Below are 25,021 nucleotides of genomic sequence, written 5' to 3'. Positions count from 1 at the left end.
TGGGGAAGATCTTGTAAGTATTGAAGTCATCAATGCTTTCTATATCACACAAGCAGTCATCCAACACTCCGGTGAGCTACAAGAAACGAATATATTATATTCTATTGCTTTCCTGACCAAGATTCAAGGTAGTAAAAATAGTTCTTAGTTAAACAAATCAACCCCAACAAAAATTAAAAGATTTTTCTTAATAAAGGTGGATGAGGAGTTAGATAACTATTACATTAATGCATCATTGACAATTTAGTTTTATTATGAGTTGGGTTAAACGCTTGCTGAAACCATTGGATGTAACAGCCACCCTTAATTTGTGCAAGCAACAGTTTAGCTCCTTTATGGAATAGGACAGCTGAAAAATAGTAGCTTACACACAAAAAAAAGGCATATGCAGGCAGAGATTTTGTTTTCTGTAGTTTTGTGTGTCTGTGAAAGTTAGAAGGCAAGAGAGAGAGTCAGCAAGCAAGCATTAGACATAGTCACAGAAGCATTGATAGTCTGGCCCTCAGTGAAAGCTATGCGAGCTTTTGGGCAAAGTGCTGTCTAAAAAGGGGCTTGAACCATTGAGCAAAGAAATTGTCTCCTGCCTTTTGATTCCTGCTATGTTCAAGAAAACAGGACTTTGTACATTCTTTGTAAATAAACAGGATAGTATCAAAAGGTATTTGGCTGTGTCATCAATTTCTCCTCAAACAAAACCATAGGACCCTGAATTTTAGCTAACCTCTAAACTCAAAGAGGGGTGACAATATCTTATCTTTACACTCGTTTAGAATAGAAAACTAATTTCTGATGCCATGGTCTGGCATCAGTCCACCTCCAGGTGCAATACTATTCGAACGTAGCAACTATGGAGATTAATGCTGTGGTCCTGCAATTTGTACTTCAATGGAGTCAGTTTCTATGGAACATGTTGCAGCCTGAAGGGCCTACATTTCCCAAACCAGGAGGATATATTATGTTAAGACACGATTTTCTGAGATGCATAGTACTGTGACAGAAATTGTTTACCAACTTATGCAATTGAACCCCTAATGTACATAAAAATCTTGCATTATCTTAAAATACTTCACTTTGAGTTTAAAATAAGTTCTGTTAACCCATTTCTAAAAGAGGAATAGTTACATTATACTTCCAGCTCTTTAAAGTATTTTGATACTTATCTGCAGAATGTAGTAGGAAAAGTATTAGAATAATAGACTGTTACATACATTACAGTTTTAATAATAATATAAGAGCAGCCATAGTGGGTCAGACTAATGGTCCACCTGGCCCAGTATCCTGTCTCTGACAACAGACAGCGTCAGATGCTTCAGAGGGAATGAACGGAACAGGGCAATTTTGAATGATCCCTCCCATGTTATCCAGTTCCAGCTTCTGGCATTTGGAGGTTTAGGGATGCCTGGAATATGCAGTTGCATCCGTGACCCTCTTGAGTAATGGCTATGGATGGATCTATGCTTCATGAACATATCTAATTCTTTTTTGAACCCAGTTATATTTTTGACCTTCACGATATCCCCCAGTTCCACAGACTGACTCTGCATTGTGTGAAGAAGTATCTCCTTATGTTTGTTTTAAACCTGCTGCCTATTAATTTCATCAGGTGACCCCTGGTTCTTGTGTTATGTGAAGGGATAAACAACATCTCCTTTTCAGTTCCTCCACACCATTCATGATGTTAATAGACCTCTATGCCATCACCCTTTAATCATCTCTTTTCTAAGCTCAACAGTCCCAGACTCTCTCTTCACACGGAACCTGTTATATACTCCTAATAATTTCTGTTGCCCTTCTCTGTACTTTTTCCAATTCTAATGTGTCTTTTTGGGTGACCAGAATTGCATGCAGCATTCAAGGTGTGGGCATACCATGGATTTATATAACAGCAATATCTATTCCTTTCATAATGGTTCCTAACATTGTTAGCTTTTTTGACTTATGCTGCATGTTGAGATGATGTATTCAGAGAACTAACCATTATGATTCCAAGATCTCTTTTTTGAGCGATAACAACTAATTTAGACCCCATCATATTGTATCTGCATTTATCAACACTGAATTTCATCTGCCATTTTGTTTCCCAGTCTCCCTGTTTTGCGAGATCACTTCGTAACTCTCCACAGTCTGCTTTGGACTTAACTATCTTGAGTAATTTGGTATCATCTGCAAATTTTGCAACTTCACTGTTTACCCCCTTGAATATGTGGAACAGCCCTGGTCCCAGATCCTTGGGGGACCCTGCTATTTACCACTCTCCACTGTGAAACCTGACCATTTATTCCTACCCTTTGATTTCTATCTTTTAACCAGTTACTGATCCATGAGAGAATCTTCCCTCTTCTCTCATGACTGCTTACTTTGCTTAAGAGCCTTTGGTGTGGGACCTTGTCAAAGGCTTTCTGAAAGCTCAAGCACACTATATCCACTGATCACCCTTCTTCACATGCTTCTTGATGCCATCAAATAACTTTAGTAGATTGGTGAGACATGATTTCCCTTTACAAAGCTATGTTGACTCTTCTCCAACACATCATGTTTCTGCATCTGATAATTATGCTCTTTACTATAGTTTCAAACAATTTCCCTGGTACTTAAGTTAAGCTTACCAGCCTGTAACTGCCAGCATCACCTCTGGAGTCTCTCTTAAAAATAAGCATTATATTTGCTACCCTCCAGTCATCTGGTACAGAGGCTGATTTAATGACACACATAGGATTTGATCCTGTAAATACTTATATGACTAATCCCACTGGTCGTTACTCAAGTAAGCCTAGCTACTCACATGAGTGTTTGCAGTATCAGTGCCTAAAATTACAATTTAAAACACTAAAAGCATTTTTAAATGCCTTTAATAAATTTAACCATACTTGTAGATCTTAGTCCATGGTCAACTATAGAAATGGCAATAGAACAATGCTACACATTATTGTTTTTCATTAAAACCTACAGCTTGTGTTTTAGTCTTCCAAACACAAACTAAGAGTTATTCAGCAAGCAACAAAACACTGAAGATAAAAGATGGACCCTTCAGAAATGAGGAGAAAGATGACATCTGAGAAGTCCTGAGTCTAAAGATAAAACAATTTTAAAAAAAGGACTATCAAAAATATCAGTGTTTACAACATAGATAAGAAACAATACAAACTATCTCCAATTATCTGTTTTCAAAAGTGAGACAATGTTTTTATAAATAGCAAAAAAACTCTTTGCAAAGTGTATTTAAAATTAAACACTGTTATAATTGTATTAAGATACTCTTTGAAGGTGTTTATATGGCCCATATTGTGTGTCAAGGCACAACACTGGAAGGTGATAACCCTCGTTCATGATAAACCAGCAAAATAGATTAAGGGATTTCAAGCTACTCATTAAATTTACAGAGCGGTTCTACTAGTGTGGATTCCACACTCAGAGCTTTATCTTACTTCAAAGTACTCTATCATTCAGTAAATTAAATGTATCAGGTTTCTGCATCTTCTCTATTCGTGTTTGAATATTTGCATGGAAATAATTCTCTTTACTACATTGTCAGAAAAAGAATTGCATTTAAAAAGATCCTGTGTTAAAACATTATTAGAACAAATAATATTAAAAACCTATTACTTTTCACTATTCATGCTGGGTTGTTGGGGTATTTTTTTTTTCTGGGGTTGCATTTCATTGATCTTGGACAATGAAACTAGACTGGTTAGTTCACTTGACAAGTATAGGGCCAAATGCTGCCCTGGCATGAGTTATCACACCTCCAGTGAGTTTAATGGAGTTGCATCAATTTATGCCACAACTGAATTTGGTCCATAGCATTTTTCTGCTTCTTATACAGTACTTTTACTTCTGATACTGTAAGGAATTTTTGCCTTTGGAGGAAGGGATTTAGACACTTAATTGAAATTTAACTAACAATTTAATGAAAACATTTCTAGTGCTAATAGATATGTAAAACTTTTTGTTAAAATAAGTCTATTTACAAAAATTACATCTACAACACCTCATTAAATATTCCACTTCTTACCTTGAAAAACATGGCAATGTTCAGTTTTATATATAAAACTGAGGAACATAAGGACCTAAGAACATAAGAATGGCCATACTGGGTCAGACCAAAGGTCCGTCCAGCCCAGTATCCTGTCTACCAACAGTGGCCAATACCAGGTGCCCCAGAGGGAGTGAACTTAACAGGTAATGATCAAATGATCTCTCTCCTGCCATTCATCTCCACCCTCTGACAAACAGAGGCTAGGGACACCATTCCTTACCCATCCTGGCTAATAGCCATTAATGGACTTAACCTCCATGAATTTATCTAATTCTCTTTTAAACCCTGTTATAGTCCTAGCCTTCACAACCTCCTCAGGCAAGGACTTCCACAGGTTGACTGTGCGCTGTGTGAAGAAGAGCTTCCTTTTATTTGTTTTAAACCTGCTGCCCATTAATTTCATTTAGTGGCCCCTAGTTCTTATATTAAGGGAACAAGTAAATAACTTTTCCTTATTCACTTTCTCCACAACAGTTATGATTTTATATACCTCTATCATATCTCCCCTTAGGAAGGAGAAGAATGAGAAACTTCTAGATAACATAACAAGGCACTTAAATTATTAATGCTGATATTAATTTTTCAGTTACAACTGTTATACACAATGCATACGTGTTATAGGAAGTGGAAAACAGACCAGCTAAATATAACCACAATGTATGCATGTCTCTCATCACTGTCTTACTAGCAACTATAAGATTCAAATTAATTACAAATTGAAAAATACTATTGTATTACTTTTAATTTTATTTGTATCATATGGATCAAAAGTGACTACCCCACAATCTTGTTTCCAGGAAGTGTATTAAAGTATTTTATTAAAGTGTCGGTTGTCATATATATATATATATATATATAAAAATAAATAAAACATGCCATGTAACCGGTTAACTTAATTCTCTAACTTGTTTTCCAATATAAGTCAACCTTTTATAAAAATTATGCTTAAACAAGATTTAAGTGCCAAGTTATATGCATTTAAAATATGGAATTTATAGAAACATCTAAATTTGTTTAGTTATCTTGTGAAACATACAAGTTCTGCATAGAATACATGAATGCAGTAACAATGTTAGCACATTTATACAGACAACCTTAAAAGGTGTGCTATCAGGTGGTTGTATTTTAATTGCTTAAACATATTTCCTCATTAGAAAACCAACTGGGATACCTTGTTTTGCTCCTCACAGTTTTACCACTTTGCTGCATACGCAAAATGAGAGAGAGAAAACTAGTAGTTAAAACACTGTAAAGAACCAGGGGGTAATTCAAATATTTTATTTAATGTTTAATATTTTATTACAAATATATAGGGCTGTCAAGCGATTAAAAAATTAATCATGATTAATCACACTGTTAAACAGTAATAGAATACCATTTATTTAAATATTTGTGGATGTTTTCTACATTTTCAAATGTATTGATTTCAATTACAACACAGAATACAAAGTGTACAGTGCTCACTTTATATTTATTTTTATTACAAATATTTGCACTGTAAAAAACAAAAGAAATAGTATTTTTCAATTCACCTAATACAAGTACTGTAGTGCAATCTCTTTATCATGAAAGGTTCAACTATGAATGTAGAATTATGTACAAAAAGAACCCTGCATTCAAAAATAAAACAATATAAAACTTTAGAGCCTACAAGTCCACTCAGTCCTACTTCTTGGTCAGCCAATTGTTCAGACAAACAAGTTTGTTTACATTTTCAGGAGATAATGCTACCTGCTTCTTGTTTACAATGTCACCTGAAAGTGAGAACAGGCGTTCGCATGGCACTGTTGTAGCCGGCGACACAAGATATTTACATGCCAGATGAACTAAAGAATCGTATGTCCCTTCATGCTTCAACCACCATTCCAGAGGACATGCGTCCATGCTGATGACGGGTTCTGCTCAATAACGATCCAAAGCAGTGCAGACCGACGCATGTTCATTTTCATCATCTGAGACAGATGCCACCAGGAGATGGTTGATTTTCTTTTTTGGTGATTTGGGTTCTGTAGTTTCCACATCAGAGTGTTGCTCTTATAAGACTTCTGAAAGCATGTTCCACACTTTGTCCCCCTCAGATTTTAGAAGGCACTTCAGATTCTTAAATCTTGGGTCGAGTGCTGTAGCTATCTTTAGAAATCTCACATTGGTGTCTTCTTATTTTGTCAAATTTGCAGTGAAAGTGTTCCTAAAACGAACATGCACTGGGTCATCATCTGAGACTGCTATAACATGAAACATATATGGCAGAATGCTGGTAAAACAGAGCAGGAGATATACAATTCTCCCCCAAGGACTTCAATCACAAATTTAATTAACGCATTATTTTTTTAACAAGCGTCATCAGCATGGAAGCATGTCCTCTGGAATAATGGCCCGAAGCATGAAGAATTTTTTTTAGCGCATCTGGCACGTAAATATCTTGCGACGCCGGCTACAACAGTGCCATGCGAATGCCTATTCTCACTTTCAGGTGACATTATAATTAAGAAGTGGGCAGCATTATCTCCCATAAATGTAAACAAACTTGTTTCTCTTAGTGATTGGCTGAACGAGAAGTAGGACTGAGTGGACTTATAGGCTCTAAAGTTTTACATTGTTTTGTTTTTGAGTGCAGTTATATAACAAAAACCTACATTTGTAAGTTGCACTTTCATGATAAAGACATTGGACTACAATACTTGTATGAGGTGAATTGAAAAATATTATTTATCATTTTACAAAGCAAATATTTGTAATAAAAAATAATATAAAGTGAGCACTGTACACTTTGTATTCTGTGTTGTAATTGAAATTAATATATTTGAAAATGTAGTAAACATCCAAAAATATGTAATAAATTTCAATTGGTATTCTATTGTTTAACAGTGCAATTAATCGTGATTTTTAAAATCACAATTAATTTTTTTGAGTTAATCACGAGTTAACTGTGATTAATCGACAGCCCTACAAATGTATAAACCTTGGTTTAAAAAAACAATTGATATCCCTCCCAGTTTAAAGATTAAACATACAGCAAAACTTGCATTAAGGTTTGTTAATGACAGCATTAAGGACCACCAGCAAAAAACAAACACACAAAACAAAACACCAACCCTGCTTTAAAGGCAATTTAATTTGGATATGGACGGATGTATCATTTAATGTATTCCATGAAATTTCCAACACATTTTCATATATTCATGGAGTTTAATGCCAAAAGGAACCAGGAGATCATTTACTCTGACCTCCTATATATCACAGGCCATTAAATTTCACCCAGTTACTCCTGTATTGAGCCCACTAACTCTTTTTTCACTAAAGCATAACTTTCAGAAAGGCATCCAGTGTTAACTGTAATTTGAGGACATCAAGAAGAATTCACCACTTCTCTAGGTAGCTTGTTTCAATGGTTAACCATTCTCACTTAAAAACGTGCACCTTATTTTCACATTGAATTTGTCCGGCTTGAGTGATTCGTTTCACTTAAATAAAAGGTAATCTATACTGGGCAAGCAGCAAAGAGTCCTTATAGACTAACAGACGTATAGGAGCATGAGCTTTCGTGGGTGAATACCCACTTCTTCAGATGCATGCAAGGACTCTTTGCTGCTTTTACAGATCCAGACTAACACGGCTACCCCTTTGATACTGGGCAAGTGATTATTGACAGTCCCTTGGATGGTCACTTACTGTAGGGCAGGTTTCACGGTATGAAAACCTTTAAAATGTAAATATATATTTAAAACAACCAAAAGAGACAACAAGAATCTGCTTGCTCTGCGTGGATGTCAATGATTCCATAGGTTTTCCCTAGTCTCTTTGGCCAAAGCTTCACCTGCCCTCCCACATCACAGCTGCTACCTTAGATATGGCTGTTTCTGATAAATAAAAGTAAAAGACTCTCCACTTCCATAGTATTTTTGGCATATGACGCTCTCAGTTTCTCAAAACAATTCAAAAAGAATGGTAAGCATTACTATCTCCATCTGTACAAGGGGGTAACAGAGCTTAATTGATATGCAACATCACTAAAGAGCAGTCAAAGTAACAGGAGACCTGAGTTCTGTTCCAAGCTCTAACTCCCAGGTCCTAAAGTACTACCAATAGACCATACTATACCTCCCACAGACTTCCTAAAGAAGTCAGAGGTTTGCTTAAAAACGAATGGCATGATACAACCCATATCTTGTGAAGCACTCTGGGATTGTTTAGAATGAAATTTGTACATATGTATATAAAGTACTGCTTCCTGAATTAAGCAACTCCTCTATTTAATGTCTGAATCTTTGTATAAAAATATTATTATATCCCATAACAGAGAACTTCTCTGTGCATTCATCTTTTCAAAATTTCATAGAATACCCCAATTATATACCCCCTTGGCACGGTTACAAGTAAGCCACATTAAACATCTGCTCTGCTACTGTTAGCAAATGAAACCAAAATAGCTCCCCAATGAAACCTCAGCGCATCTCACTCAGCAAGAGGCAGCGGAAAGAGATATCAAGTAGATAATGCTTGGTCCTGCAAACTGCTGACAACCTGCAGTCCCCCTCTTCGGATCAGCAGAAGCAGAGGGCAGCCAGCAGCACCAAACCCAGAGTCCACCAAGCTCTTGGGATCCCTCAGGACAGAAAACGCTGCACACATGTGAGCCGTTATCCAGCTGGGGACTGGCCGAAGGAGGAAAGCCCGGAACTCCAGTCCTCCTCCTCCTCCAGGGTCCGTCCCCCAGCCCCCGACACAGGCAGCAGCCGCCGGCCGCCGACCCCTCCCGCCGCCAGAGCCCCTCGCCGGGCCCCATCTCTCACCTGGGCCTCCACCGGACTCCAGATGCTGCCCAGCAGCAGGAGACTCACCGCCAGCCCCGTCCCCGCCGCTGTTCTCCGGGCGGCTCCGCGGACGCTGCTCATGCTGCTCCCCCCTCGCCCCGCCACCCCGGGGGGCCCTCGCCCCGCTCCGCCGCGCGGCCAAGGGCTCGGCACCGGGCAGGGGATGGACTCGGGTGCACAGGGACCGGCTGACGCTGTCGGCGCTGCCTCTGCCGGGCACCTGTCAGGAGAGGGCGCCGCGCTCACCTCCGCCCGCCTCAGCCACGCTCCCGTGTGCGCTGCCCCGGCCCGGCCCCCAGCCGCCAACCGCCGCCGGTCGCGCAAAGCACTCTGGGAATTGGAGTCCAACGGGCTACACTTCCCAGTCCGGTTTGGGGGCTGGGACTACAGGAGGCGGGGCCCCAGCGGCGGCCAATCAGAGATAACCACGCGCACCTCCAAAACAAGGGGAGGTGACTTAGTACCTGTCACTGGGAGGGAGAGGAGGGCAGAGCTAGGGCTGCCCAGAGCCTCCTGTCCCCCTCCCCCTGCGCAAGGGGCTAGGGGGCGTCCGAGAGAGTCTTCTGTGACGTCGTCTGCACAGCTGGCTGGCCTCTAGTTCGCGCCTTGCGTGGCCTCTGTGCCTGGCGCACACATCTGGGGGGCAAGCGCGTCACTGGCTGATTCCCACGTCGCAGTCAGTGGGGGTTCCTTCGTGCAGCCCCACAGGAAAATACTCATTATTTTAAAGGTAGAAAATGTGATGGTAACCCCCCAAAATCAGTGGGGAGCTTGGGCAAGCCGGGTGCCTGAAACCAGTTATAATTCCTAATTCACTGCTGCTGGGGTTTGGGCCGTTATTGCAAAATATAGGATTGTTTTTAAATAAAAATAGCCATATTTTGACAATTGCAGGAGGCCACTATGGTGATAGCAACACCATCTTGTACTGAGACCATGGCGTGGGTGTGAGGACCCCGGAGTTCTTTGTCCTTTCCTGAAAGTGATTTGTTCCTTGACCTGAGACACTTCATTTAATCCTTCTCTGTCTCTGCCATTTGCAACCTGGTTACACAATACAACCTCTATTATACAAGTCTCAATGATCTGAAACTGCTTGTTATCAAAAACAAATCAGGTTCCCTAATGTCTACTAATTATACTGAAAATTCTCTTAAGTATCCAGATTTATTCAGTGCCCCTTCCCTGTCATATTTATTAACAGAGCACAGCCTCAGTTACCTACTTTTGCAGATGTGTTGTGCGTCTCAAATAATGAATATTTGCTAATGCCCTTTGAGAGCCAGAGAGATAAGATGCTATAGAAATAGAAAGTATTTTTAAAGATTAGCTTGTTTTATCTTTACTACCACTAAAATGCTGAAAAGTATGTGTTGAAGTTACTTTGAAAGATTTTGTATAGGTAAATTTCATTAATTAAAGGTGGCTTTTTTTCTTTCGGATTAAACTTCCCTTTACTTTTTTTCTCATCACATTTTCTTTCACAAGAGGCATTTCTAGAGATGGCAGCATGGTCTCTCCCTTTGTAACTAAAGGAAATGTAGGAAGCTGGGGAACAAGCTTCAGTCCTGTCAGGTTACTCTCTTGAAAAAGTAGAGAAGCTTTCAGTCATGTCCATGTATTACAACCAACTGAAGTTCAAGTCCCTTTCCTGGCTGGCTTGTTTTTCAGAGGTCCAGCAATCATGGGAACTGCAATAGGAGTGATACCTCTACTGTTACTCTCTTCTTTTCCAACTGCCAAGGAGTTGGCACAGTAACAACCATTAGTCCCAGGCAATTAAGTATATAGCTGTAATTCATTGCCAATGTTTGCAAGAGCTCCTCTTTTTAATGTTCGAAAAGGAGGGTTATATGGATTTCAAGAGCAATGCTTGCTTCACATAGATGCTAGGCTCTGGTAGCTAAAAAAAACCCTCTCCCACAGTCATGAAAAAAGACTTTTTATTCCTTAGAGGTTCTTTACAGAGCTACTGCGTTTTGTAAAAATCTGAGAATGGTTCCTTAGTTATATACAAGGTCCTAGTATGTGCTGTTTCACATTAAACCTAAATTATGTGCAGCGGTGCTAGAATTATGGTTCAGTTTTCAATCCCACTCCTAAACTTCCCCCACACCCCTCATGATCTTCCTAGTCCCACAGAATATCCCTTATAGGGATGATCTAAAGCTCATTGATGTCAGTGCGATCTTTAAAATGATTTCAATGGACTTTGGATCAGGCCAATATTATTTATTTTCATATTAATTCAAATTTGTTTTACATTACCCCCTGAAAAATTTAAATGTCCCACAGATTTTGGTATTGAAAACAACTGCATTGCTGAAGCTTCCTGGGAAAAAGTTTTGACAGATAGGTAGGAGGCATTTGTGAAGGTCACACCAGTGAATACATGGGAGGCGGGGTTTTTTGAGGTTTTTTTTTTTTTTTTTTTTAGAGAGAGAGGATGCAGTTGCTTTTTTCTTCCTCTTTTAGGTAGCTTCAGTTGAGACCATTAATTTAGGGAACAGAGGGTTCAATAATTCATTCCCCACCTAAGGAAACCTTAACAGCAATTTCTGATCCCATCCCACTCCAGAATCTGCCACTACTTCCTACAGCAGAGGATCAGTATATTTACTGAATGTTTCAGCTGAAATCATTAGTGGTAAAATAGTTAATGGTGACAATTACATTGCCATAATTAAACTTTAATGTCAACACTCCACTGTACTTAATGAAGACAGTTCACACTTCTTACAGAGCTCTTTGTTCAAGCTGTCTGCAAATTAAAGTGACATCACTGCATCAGTTTACATTGTGATCACATTATGAAAGTTTTCTTCACAACTTCTTAAATGAAGGCATACATTCAGGAACACTGTATGTATGGAACACTACAGTAACTCCTTGCTTAACATTGTAGTTATGTTCCTGAAAAATGCGACTTTAAGCGAAACGATGTTAAGTGAATCCAATTTCCCCATAAGAATTAATGTAAATAGGGGGGCTTAGGTTCCAGGAAAAAAAATTTCACCAAACAAAAGACTATATTATATATATACACACACACAATATAAGTTTTAAACAAACAATTTAATACTGTACATAGCAATGATGATTGTGAAGCTTGGTTGAGGTGGTGGAGTCAGAGGGTGGAATATTTCCCAGGGAATGCCTTAGTGCTGAATGATGAACTAGCACTCAGCTGAGCTCTCAAGGGTTAACACATTGTTGTTAATGTAGCCTCACACTCTACAAGGCAGCATAAATGGAGGGAGTGGAAACAGCTTGGCTGACAGAGACACACACCCTGTGTGTGTGTGAGAGAGATGTGCATTGCCCCTTTAAGTACGGTGACCACAATCTAAGTACATTGCCTTTTTAAGTAGATCAGCAAGTTGAGAAAGCAGCTGCTGCTACCAAGCTCCCTCCGTCCTGAGCCCTGTCGTGCCGCCCCCCGCTCTATGGAGATGGGGTAAGCGGGGGGCAGGAGCAGGGGGGAGGGGGACACCCTGACATTAGCACCCCTCTCCCTCCCTTCCCGCACAGCAAGCAGGAGGCTCCCAAGAGCAGCTCCAAGGCAGAGTGCAGGAGCAGCACATGGCAGTGGGGGGAAGGATAGCTGAACTACCGGCAATTGATAGCCTGCTGGGGGGCTGCCGCACAGGAAATTTAGGGGAGCGGGGAGCTGATAGGGGGGGCTGCCGGTCCACCCTGGTTCCAAGCCCCCACCAGCCAGCTGCAACAGGCTGCTCTTTCTGCAAGCGGTGGACAAAGCAGGAGGCTGCCAAACAACATTATAAGGGAGCATTGCGCAACTTTAAATGAGCATATTCTCTAATTGATCAGCAACGTAACAACAAAACAACATTAACCTGGACGACTTTAAGTGAGGAGTTACAGTATTATGACAAACTTGAAAAGCTCGCAATTATGCAACCATTTCCACTGCCACATAATTGCATTATAGATAGGGCTCTGTTTATTTAATAGAAATTAGAGACAAATTATTTATTGAGTCATTGTTGCTTATTCAGTTGTCACTACATATTATTCTACTTTATATACAGAGAGCTCTGTTTGCCTTTAACTCAGATTGGGCCTAATCCTGCTCACATTGAAAATCAATGGAAATGTTGCTTTTGACTTCATAACATAAGAACCACCATACTGGGTCAGACCAAGCATCCATCTAGCCCAGCATCTTGTCTGCTGACAGTGGCTGGTGCCAGATACTTCAGAGGGAATGAACAGAATAGGGCAATTGTTGAGTGAATCATACCCCATTGTCCAGTCCCAGCTTCTGGCAGTCAGAGTCTTAGGGACACCCAGAGCAGTGGGGTGTGTCCCTGACCATCTTGGCTATTAGCCGTTGATGGACCTATCCTCTGTGAACTTTTATTCTTTTTTAACCCAGTTGTATTTTTGGCCTTCACAGCATCCCCTGGCAATGAGTTCCACAAGTTGACTGTGTTGTGTGAAGAAATACTTCCTTTTTTTGTTTTGTTTTAAACCTGCTACCTGTTAATTTCATTTGGTGACCCCTGGTTCTTGTGTTATGTGAAGGGGTAAATAACACTTCCATATTCACTTTCTCCACATTATTCATGATTTTATAGACTTCTATCATATCCCCCCTTAGTATTCTCTTTTCCAAAAAGACAATCCCAGTATTTTTAATCTCTCCTCATAGGGAAGCTGTTCCATACCTCTACTCATTTTTGTTGCCATTCTCTCCATTTTTTCCAATTCTAATATATTTTGTTTGAGATGGAATGACCAGAATTGCACTCAATAATCAAGGTGTGGGCGTACCATGGATTTATATAGTGGCATTATGATATTTACTGTTTATTATCTATCACTTTCCTAATGGTTCCTAACATCTGCTCGCTTTTTTGACTGCCACTGCACATTAAGCAGATGTTTTCAGAAAACTATCCACAATGACTCCACAATTTATTTTTTGAGTAGTAACAGCTAATTTAGATCCCGTCATTTTGTATGTTTAGTTGGGATTATGTTTTCAAATATGCATTGTTTTGCATTTATCAACATTAAATTTCATCTGCCATTTTGATGCCCAGTCACCCAGTCTTGTGAGATCCCTTTGTATCTCTTCGCAGTCAGCTTTGGACTTAACTATCTTGAATAATTTTGTATCACTGTTCACCCCCTTTTCCAGAGCATTTATGAATATGTGGAACAGCACAGGTTCCAGTACATATCCTTGAGGGACCCTGCTATTTACCCATTTTGTACACTGACCACATTCCTGCCCTTTGTTTCCTACTGATCCATGAGAGAACCTTCCCTCATATCCCATGACTGCTTACTTTGCTTAAGAGCCTTTGGTAAGTGACCCCTTGTCAAAGCTTTCTGAAAGTCCAAGTACACTATATCCACTGGATCATCCTTGGCCACATGTTTGTTGTTCCCTCAAAGAATTCTAATAGATTAGTAAGGTGTGACTTCCCTTTACAAAAGCCATGTTGACTCTTCCCCCAACAAATTGTGTTTATCTATGTGTCTGATAATTCTGTTCTTTACTGCAGTTTCAACCAATTTGTCTGATACCGAAGTTAGGCTTACTAGCCTGTAATTCCCAGGATCGCCTCTAGAGGCTTTCTTAAAAGTCGATGTTACATTAGCTATCCTCAAGTCATCTGGTACAGAGACTGATTTAAGCAATACTTTATACACCACACTTAGTAGTTCTGCAATTTCATATCTGAGTTCATTCAGAACTCTTGGGTAAATACTATCTGGTTCTGGTGACTTATTACTGTTTATTTATTTGTTCCAAAACCTCTTCTATCAGCGGGACCAGCATTGGGACCTGACTGTGGAAATGTGCAGTAATATTTTTTAGCAGACACTGAACCAAATTCATCATTGGTGTAACACGGTTGAAGTCAATGGAATTATACCAGGGCTAAATTTTGCCCAGTATAGCTCTATCTAATCTCACAAACTTTTAAAGAAGTTCCCTACTGTTGCTAACATTGATTCAGCTGCACCAATGTTATTTTCCCAATGGTGGGAAATATTTGAAAAATACCCCTTGTGTAGACAGGGCCTGTGTTTTATAGGTTTTATGAAATGGCTCTAGAGGAAACAGAGTTGTATTACAAAATGCAAATCAGTCATAGCAACAAAATTATAAGGCTGGTAATAATAACGAGAAGTCCTTGTGGCACCTTAGAGACTAACGAATTTATTTGGGCATAAGCTTTTGTGGGCTAGAACCCACTTCACGAAAACTTATGCCCAAATAAATTTGTTAGTCTCTAAGGTGCCACAAGGACTCCTCGTTGTTTTTGCTGATACAGACGAACACGGCTACCATTCTAAAGGCTGGTAATGTATATTAAACCCGCTTCTTTCAAGGAAAAGTGCAGCAATATTATAATACCTTGCCTGGGGCTGTTACTGGGAAGAGAGGGATAGTCTCATCTTCTGCCTTAATGGTATATAGCACGTTCAGCTGGGTTGGTGGCGATAAGTTCACAGTATATTTAATTTTTCAGTGTATAGTGTGCTGCTAGGCACAGGAATATAGATATAAAATTTAAAATTAGATGATAATATTACTTTAAAAATGCAAATAATTTTTGGCAAGTCCTATCCTTTTCTTACCATCAGCAAGCATGGAAGGCTCTGAATGTGTCAGAACACATACAATTCTGCAATGTTGGTGGGTGGGCCAAAAAATGGGAAATCCATACAGGAGATCTACATCACTGAACTCTGCGGTGATGGCATTGCTCCTTGTTTTTGTGCATAGGTACATTTTGGGGCAGGGTAGAGAGCAGTGTGGTGGGGCCCATGGATTTTTACATGGATCCATTGGTCAAACCTTCCTTTGCAGTAAGGCAGAAGGGAGGTGTGACGGGGCCGCCCCGCCCACCCCGCCCCGCACTAGCTCCAGCGGCGTCAGACCAGTAGCTCTGACGAAGGAAGTCCCGCCCCGTTCGTACTGGGCATGCTCCAGATGCTCACTGAGTATAAAAGGAGGGAACTCAGCTCAGTCGGGGTTGACGGCCGCAGGGGAAGGACCTAACTGGGAAGCTCCTGCAGAGGACTAGCCGACGCTCTTGAAGCTGCCAGGAACAGAGGCTTCTACAGGCCGGCACGAACCCCTACTGCGGGAGGAACCAGAGGAGGCAACGGATCCGGAGACTCACGGAGAACCCTGGGATCTGTGGGAGACCCCAACTCCCAAGCTGGTAGGAAGACCCGGGGGAGGTGACGGACTGGTACCTTGCGTGTTTCGGTAGGACCGCCCCGCTGAGCCAGTAGTAAGGTCCTATGGCCCTGTAACAAGGGCTTGTTCCATGGACTCTGGCCACTAGGCCGTGCTGCCCTGCAACCAGGGGCGGTTATATGGACTTTGGCCACTAGGGCGTGCTACCTTGCGACAAGGGTTTATCCTATGGACTTTGGCCACTAGGGCGTGCTACCTTGCGACAAGGGTTTATCCTATAGACTCTGGCCACTAGGCCGTGCTGCCCTGTAACGAGGGGCGTAAACCCTCACACGAGGCAAAGCAGCCACTGAAGCTACTGCAACCCTGATGCTTTACAAGTAGTGGCTTCATTGACGCTGTGTGGCCAGTTTTTCATTTCCCAGCATATCTCTCGTGCACATAGCTCATATATTCTGACTGTGCACATGACCCAATATTTGGCACTCGGTATCTGGGTAAGAGTTTGTCACATGCTATCTGTTTTAATTTAGGAATGTGTTATTGCACAGCTGTAAAAGATGGCCAGCTTCACATTTCAGTTTAGTAAGTCCCAGCTGATTTGCCAAGTTTGTGAAATGGGTTTCCAGAATCTCACACTGCTGGGTTTGAGAGCTTTCTGACCTTGAACTTTACAGGTTTCTCCTATTTGAACTTCTCATTTCTAAAGTTAGCAAAGTAAACTAGCAGAATCAATACATTACTGATTCCTCTTGCAAACTGGCAGACACCAGTGGTGGGAACATGAGGGCTGTTGAGTAACAACAGCACGTATTGTGATAATATCCCACTCTCCCCACTGGTATCTATCTGTTTAAAACCACAGCATATACTAAGGACTGATGGAAAATCACACTGTCACTTTTTAAAAAGACAGAAATAGCAAAAGACAAAAGAAATGGACAATCATGCAAACAAAGAGGGATGTATGTGGAAAGGTTCTTAAGAACATAAGAACGGCCATACTGGGTCAGAACAAAGGTGCATCTAGCCCAAAATCCTGTCTTCCGACACTGGCTAATGCCAGGTGCCTCAGAAGGAGTGAACAGAACAGGTAATCACCAAGTGATCCATCCCCTGTCACCCATTCCCAGCTTCTGGCAAACAGAGGCTAGGGATACCATTGCTGTGCATCCTGGCTAATAGCCATTGATGAACCTACCCTCCATGAATGTATCTAGTTCTTTTTTTAACCCGGTTATAGTCTTGGCCTTCACAACATCTTCTGGCAAGGAGTTCCACAGGTTGACTGTGCATTGTGTGAAAAAATACTTCCTTTTATTTGTTTTAAACCTGCTGCCTATTAATTTCATTTGGTGAACCCTAGTTCTTGTAAAAAGAACAGGAGTACTTGTGGCACCTTAGAGACTAACAAATTTATTAGCGCATAAGCTTTCGTGGGCTACAACCCACTTGAAGTAGAGAGGGTAGAGGGTAGAGAGCAGTGGGTTGTAGCCCACGAAAGCTTATGCGCTAATAAATTTGTTAGTCTCTAAGGTGCCACAAGTACTCCTGTTCTTTTTGCGGATACAGACTAACACGGCTGCTACTCTGAAACCTAGTTCTTGTGTTATGAGAAGGAGTATATAACACTTCCTTATTTACTTTCTCCACATCAGTCATGATTTTATAGACCTCTATCATATCCCCCCCTTAGTTGTCTCTTTTCCAAGCTGAAAAGTCCCAGTCTTATTAATCTCTCCTTATATGGCAGCCGTTCCATACCCCTAATAATTTTTCTTGCCCTTTTCTGAACCTTTTCCAATGCCAATATATCTTTTTTGAGATGGACGACCACATCTGCATGCAGTATTCAAGCTGTGGGCGTACCATGGATTTATATAGAGGCAATATGATATTTTCTGTCTTATCTATCCATTTCTTAATGATTCCTAACATTCTGTTTGCTTTTTTGACTGCCACTGCACATTGAGTGGATGTTTTCAGAGAACTAGCCACAATGACTCCAAGATCTCTTTCTTGAGTGGTAACAGCCAATTTAGACCCCATGATTTTATATGTATAGTTGGGATTATGTTTTCCAATGTGCATTACTTTGCCATTTATCAACACTGAATTCCATCTGCCATTTTGTTGCCCACTCACCCAGTTTTGAGAGATCCTTTGTTAGCTCTTTGCAGTTTGCCTGGAACTTAACTATCTTGAGCAATTTTGTATCATCTGCAAATTTTGCCACCTCACTGTTTACTCATTTTTCCAGATCATTTATGAATATATTGAATAGGACTGGTCCCAGTACAGACCCCTGGGGGACACCACTATTTACCTCTCTCCATTCTGAAAACTGACCATTTATTCCTACCCTTTGTTTCCTATCTTTTAACCAGTTACCAATCCATGATTGGTACATACATACAATATGATGGGGGCTAATTTAGCTACAACAAGTCAGGAAAAAGATCTTGGAGTCATCGTGGATAGTTCTCTGAAAATGTCCACGCAGTGTGCAGGTGTGGTCAAAAAAGCAAACAGGATGATAGGAATCATTAAAAAGGGGATAAAGAATAAGACTGAGAATATATTATTGCCCTTATATAAATCGATGGTACGCCCTCATCTCGAATACTGCGTACAGATGTGGTCTCCTCATCTCAAAAAAGATATACTGGCACTAGAAAAGGTTCAGAAAAGGGCAACTAAAATGATTAAGGGTTTGGAACGGGTCCCATATGAGGAGAGATTAAAGAGGCTAGGACTCTTCAGCTTGGAAAAGAGGAGACTAAGGGGAGATATGATGAGTGATATGGAGAAAGTGGATAAGGAAAAGTTATTTACTTATTCCCATAATACAAGAACTAGGGATCATCAAATGAAATTAATAGGCAGCAGGTTTAAAACAAATAAAAGGAAGTTCTTCTTCACGCAGCGCACAGTCAACTTGTGGAACTCCTTACCTGAGGAGTTTGTGAAGGCTAGGACTATAACAGAGTTTAAAAGAGAACTGGATAAATTCATGGAGGTTAAGTCCATTAATGGCTATTAGCCAGGACGGGCAAGGAATGGTGTCCCTAGCCTCTGTCTGTCAGAGGGTGGAGATGGATGGCAGGAGAGAGATCACTTGATCATTGCCTGTTAGGTTCACTCCCTCTGGGGCACCTGGCATTGGCCACTATCGGTAGACAGGATACTGGGCTAGATGGACCTTTGGTCTGACCCGGTACGGCCTTTCTTATGTTCTTATGTTCATGAGAGGACCTTCTCTCATCCCATGACAGCTTACTTTGCTTACATTTTCTATTTCTTTCCCCCATTATTAAGTATGTTGCTCAATCTGGTGTCATTAAGATCTGGACCAGGCAGGCTTTGAACTGCATACAAGACAAGGGGTTAGACAAGGAAAGACAAGGAAGTACAAGAAGAACAAACCAGCACGTATAGAAAAATCACAGAGCTAGATCTTTAGAACAAATATGTGGAAAACAGAAGACAAAAAAAAAATGGAGTGAAGAAAAAGAGGTAAAGAATAACTGAGTACAAAGAGGAATAAAAGAAGAAAACAGATCCACGTGAAAGGGAGATGGGTGTACAGCTGAATCCTGTGCTCTTACATTTTGTATATGTGTTATATTGAATACTGACAAGTGTCACTGTGTGGTGCATAACTGTTGTCCTTGTCCCTAATACTAGAGAGTACAGAGACAGAACAAGCTGTGGAAGACTTACCATAGTTACCTTTAGAAACTTTCGTTATTGAAAGGATAGGACTCCAGATGCTAACATGGAAGTACTGGACTAATACTGAGTTAAATCTCAGCAGGCACTAAATTCAAAATTTTTGGACTTAGACACCTAAATCCATATTTAGACATCTAAATTAAAGTGGTCCAATTTTCAGAAGCATTGAATACCCACAATTCCAAATGATGTCAATGGGAGCTGCAGATGGTCAGGACCTCTGAAAACACTGGTCTACAATTTTTGAGAAGTCGTCTGCTTCAGAGATAAAATGTGCTATTTATTATGTATTTTGATGTGCTGAATTCAAATATGACAATTAAAACAACTGATTGGCTACTGTTTCCAAGATATTTAAGTTTTTACATTTTATGTCTATGTATATTGTGTAGATAGTAGAGTTTTAATCATAAATTGTAAACCTAGGTCTTTTCATGTGTTTATGGTTGCTGTACATGATAATATTTCACCTGTCCTGTTTATGTAACACTTTAAAAATCAGCAAAAGGGTTATATAAATAAAATTTATTATGAAACAAAAGGCAAACTATTATGTACATAGTTTAGTCCTATTCAGTGTCTACTCGGCGCTTCTTGGCTTGTCTCTTGTATTCATTAAATGGAGCGTCTCTTGTCACTGTCCAGCAATAGTCTGCAAGCATTGATGGGCTCCATTTGCCCTGATAGCGTTTCTCCATTGTTGCAATGTCCTGGTGAAATCGCTCGCCGTGCTCGTCGCTCACTGCTCCGCAGTTCGGTGGAAAAAAATCTAGATGAGAGTGCAAAAAATGTATCTTTAGTGACATGTTGCAACCAAGGCTTTTGTATGCCTTGAGGAGGTTTTCCACCAACAACCTGTAGTTGTCTGCCTTGTTGTTTCCGAGAAAATTTATTGCCACTAACTGGAAGGCTTTCCATGCCGTCTTTTCCTTGCCACGCAGTGCATGGTCAAATGCATCATCTCGAAGAAGTTCACGAATCTGAGGACCAACAAAGACACCTTCCTTTATCTTAGCTTCACTTAACCTTGGAAATTTTCCACGGAGGTACTTGAAAGCTGCTTGTGTTTTGTCAATGGCCTTGACAAAGTTCTTCATCAGACCCAGCTTGATGTGTAAGGGTGGTAACAAAATCTTCCTTGATTCAACAAGTGGTGGATGCTGAACACTTTTCCTCCCAGGCTCCAATGACTGTCGGAGTGGCCAATCTTTCTTGCTGTGTAGTGGGAATGTCTTGCACGACTATCCCATTCGCAGAGAAAACAGCAGTACTTTGTGTATCCAGTCTGCAGACCAAGCAAGAGAGCGACAACCTTCAAATCGCCACAAAGCTGCCACTGATGTTGGTCATAGTTTATGCACCTCAAAAGTTGTTTCATATTGTCATAGGTTTCCTTCATATGGACTGCATGACCAACTGGAATTGATGGCAAAACATTGCCATTATGCAGTAAAACAGCTTTAAGACTCGTCTTCGATGAATCCATGAACAGTCTCCACTCATCTGGATCGTGAACGATGTTGAGGGCTGCCATCACACCATCGATGTTGTTGCAGGCTACAAGATCACCTTCCATGAAGAAGAATGGGACAAGATCCTTTTGACGGTCACGGAACATGGAAACCCTAACATCACCTGCCAGGAGATTCCACTGCTGTAGTCTGGAGCCCAACAGCTCTGCCTTACTCTTGGGTAGTTCCAAATCCCTGACAAGGTCATTCAGTGCACCTTGTGTTATGAGGTGTGGTTCAGAGGAGGAGGAGGAGGATGGGAGAAAATGTGGGTCCTGTGACATTGATGGTTCAGGACCAGAAGTTTCATCCTCTTCCTCTTCCTCGTCTGACTCAAGTGAGAATGATTCTGGTGCATCAGGAACCGGCAGTCCTTCTCCGTGGGGTACTGGGCGTATAGCTGATGGAATGTTTGGATAATGCACAGTCCACTTTTTCTTCTTTGACACACCTTTCCCAACTGGAGGCACCATGCAGAAGTAACAATTGCTGGTATGATCTGTTGGCTCTCTCCAAATCATTGGCACTGCCAAAAGCATAGATTTCCTTTTCCTGTTCAACCACTGGCGAAGATTTGTTGCACAGGTGTTGCAGCATATGTGTGGGGCCCACCTCTTGTCCTGATCTCCAATTTTGCAGCCAAAATAAAGGTGATAGGCTTTCTTAACCATAGTGGTTATACTGCGCTTTTGTGATGCAAAAGTCACTTCACCACAAACATAGCAGAAGTTATCTGCACTGTTCACACAAGTACGAGGCATCTCTGCTCACTTTGGCTAAACAGAAATGTGTCCCTTTGCAAAATCAAACACTGACAAATAAGAGAGCATGACACTGTATGATTTCTAGAGCTGATATAGGGCAATTTGTTCAGCAGTGTGATGTAAGCTTCGTTATGATTGCATCATCCATGACTTCTAGAAATGACATGATGCAATTCATATCATGTATGACGCAATACCAGCTTCAGATTGCATCATTCATTGTTTTGCCTAAAAAGCAAGTACTGTCCAAACCCAGTCATAGATTTATTCATAGATCCAGTCAAAGATGTATTTTAGTCATTTCTGGTTTAAATTGAGATCCCTTCCCTTTATAACTCACTTATCCTCCACCATTCCCAAGTCAAGGTTCGTATATATTGACCCAATAGCATATCTTGAAAACTAGAGCCAATCAACAATTTTAAGCATCATTTTCGTTCTCAGTGACCCAGCATTAGTAAAGTTTGACTACATTTATTTCAGAAGCATTTTGGCTGTAGAGCAGTGAAATCAGACCATTTATGTCTAAGGGTCTGATCCTGCTCTCCTCAAAGTCCATGTTAAAACTTACATTGATTTCAGTGGTGCAGGATCAGGCCCAAAATATGGATTTAGGAGCCTAAATTTGAACCTTTTGATTTTGATATTTTCAGATGCCTGAGCAGATTCAGAGGGAGCTGAATCTAGCTGTTCTGACAGCAAATACATGTTTGTACCATCTATCTAGCCAGCATGCCTCTCCTCTTGAATGTTAGTTATCGCATCACTGTGCTATAACTATTGAAAGGGGATTCTGTCATGGTTGGTAGGACTTACAACACTTGCACAATTGTTTGTCTTCTTATAGGTATTTGCAAAGGGGATATCTCCAAACTCCTCCATCCACAGCAAAACCAGAGGAAGAGGAAAACTCTACAAAGTAACTCAGTTTTCTTTGAATTCTTTGCTCGATTGAAGAAATATGCATATTAGGAAAGAGGCTTTAATTTTGGAGATCTCACCTCATTCCAGCCCTGATGAGCTTAGAGAACCTCAGGTAATGAAAAACCCCTTTCCCTAAAAGACAGAAGCTATCCTGTACAGATGGCTGGTGCTTGGCTGGGTACTCCTGTATTTGCTCAATAGCAGCCATGGAAGGACCTAAAAGGCAATAGCACCACAATGTATTACCTCCCAACCTGATTTCTGAGTGGAAATCTAGGGGCAGAGAACAGCACTTCCCTTGTTCAACTCTCTGGCACCCTGCCTATGGAGGGACATCCACATAGGAAAAGGGACTGGGACAGTACCATATAGGTGACACTCCTAGCCCATGCAGAAAATGGGAGATCTATTCTGAGATCTACCTAAAATGATCTAACTACATGTAACTGCTAGTATTTGTCTCCATTTTCTAAAAATAAATTTTTATGTCATAGCATTCCTAGCAATCCTATAATAATATACTGTAGACATGCGAACACTCAGTGAAAAAATTGATACCTTTCCAAAACTCAAACGTTTTGTATATTTTCAGGGAACAGGTCTAAAAACATACAGAAACTGCCAACATTTGAAAGCTATAGAGGGACACTTGGGAGAAAAAACAGGAACATAACTTTTAACTCTGTTGAAATACATTAAACTTAGAGTTTAGGGGAAAGAGTGGAGAAATAGTAAATATTTTGTAAAACAAGGAATAACCTTCCTAAATAAGGATAGTTGGAATATGGGTAGCAACTAGAACAATGAACTATTATTTATAAAACTGATTTCTGAAAGACTAGCTTAATCTTGCCAGCAGGGGTTAGTAGCATAAATCAGTCCCAAGGAGGGAAATAACATGTTTCACTGAATAAATTACAATGGGGATGAGGTTTATGCTCTGGTAGTGGGGAGCTGTTGCTTATTTCCTTGGCAGGAGGTCTTGGGTGACAAGTAGGAGGTGAAGCTTATAGTCATTCATGAGAGGGCTAGAATAGCACTTTGTTGAACAAGAACATACTGTATGTGGGATAAAAAGGATGACATTGGCAGCCTTTATTCAGAAGACGGACAACTCCTTCTTAAACAAGGGGTATTGTTAGATCGGAACTCTGTGTGATTTATCAGATTATTTACAGCTGTTTACAAACTCACCCTCTGTGCTGAAGGATTATTTTTGACCATTTACTTTTTGAAATGGTTGTAGCTACTTTGGGGCCTGATTCTATAAAGTCCAGAATACTTGCAAGGTACAGATCAGTTTCATTGAGTTCAGCATCTTTCAGGATCAGGCCTACAGCGGATGTAAATTGTACTCGAGTATATTGTCCTGATTAGAGAAATGACTGCATTGTTTAAGAAAGTTTAATTGTTTTAATGCAATCTAATTTCTGGTGTTTACTTGTTACCATACAATCAAATTTATAGTCTTGCCACAATCATTGATGGTTCTGACTTGTCAGTTAATAAAATAACAACTGGTGATTTATATTTCTATCATTAAATTAAGATAAAAGAATGGAAAGTTAACCACTAAATTGATTTACACAGCTAATAGTGTGTACCAGATTACCATATCACATTGCTGAATCCTTTATTTAGGTCCAGGGAACAAGTACCTATTTTGTTCCTGCTAACCTAAATGTTGAGATGGGCTTGTTGACCAGAATATTGACCTTTTTCTGTGACTACAGTACTTTAGTTTAAAAAGTGTTCAATTAATTTTTAAATAAAGTGATCAAGAGTTCATTGTCAAATTTAAGAATTCTTCCACTTGAAATTCAACTTTGAGAAACTGAAGTGACTTGCAGAAACAGCCTTATTAGTATGTTATTAATAGTGTTAACCACTTTTGAGGGCTAGCCAGTTTTATTTCACTTCCAAACTATGGAAGATTTTAGGAGGTGAAGTGTGAGATAGTAAATAGCACTAAGCCTCAACCCTGGGGCAGCACCCAGTAAAAATGGTAATTTCTGTACTTTACAGCATCGTCACAATGGTATAAAAAT

At 40.3% G+C, this 25,021-nt stretch overlaps 1 protein-coding gene across 1 annotated transcript in view; it reads right to left on the bottom strand.

The window, feature by feature from the left end:
* Positions 1–9,107, bottom strand: part of ERO1B (endoplasmic reticulum oxidoreductase 1 beta) — a 51,742-nt gene extending 42,635 nt beyond the window's left edge. Inside the window, 2 exon segments of the mRNA XM_026649666.2 lie at positions 1–76; positions 8,830–9,107. The exon segment at positions 1–76 is cut by the window's left edge and continues 12 nt beyond it. Of these exon segments, the coding sequence (XP_026505451.1) occupies positions 1–76; positions 8,830–8,931 (178 nt within the window). The 5' untranslated portion in view covers positions 8,932–9,107.
* Between the last annotated feature and the right edge of the window lie 15,914 nt (positions 9,108–25,021).

Source organism: Terrapene carolina, unplaced genomic scaffold (genome assembly GCF_002925995.2).
Source record: "Terrapene carolina triunguis isolate 2854851 unplaced genomic scaffold, T_m_triunguis-2.0 Scaffold85, whole genome shotgun sequence".
NCBI lineage: Eukaryota > Metazoa > Chordata > Testudines > Emydidae > Terrapene > Terrapene triunguis.
This window is presented reverse-complemented; position numbering and strand designations above follow the sequence as displayed.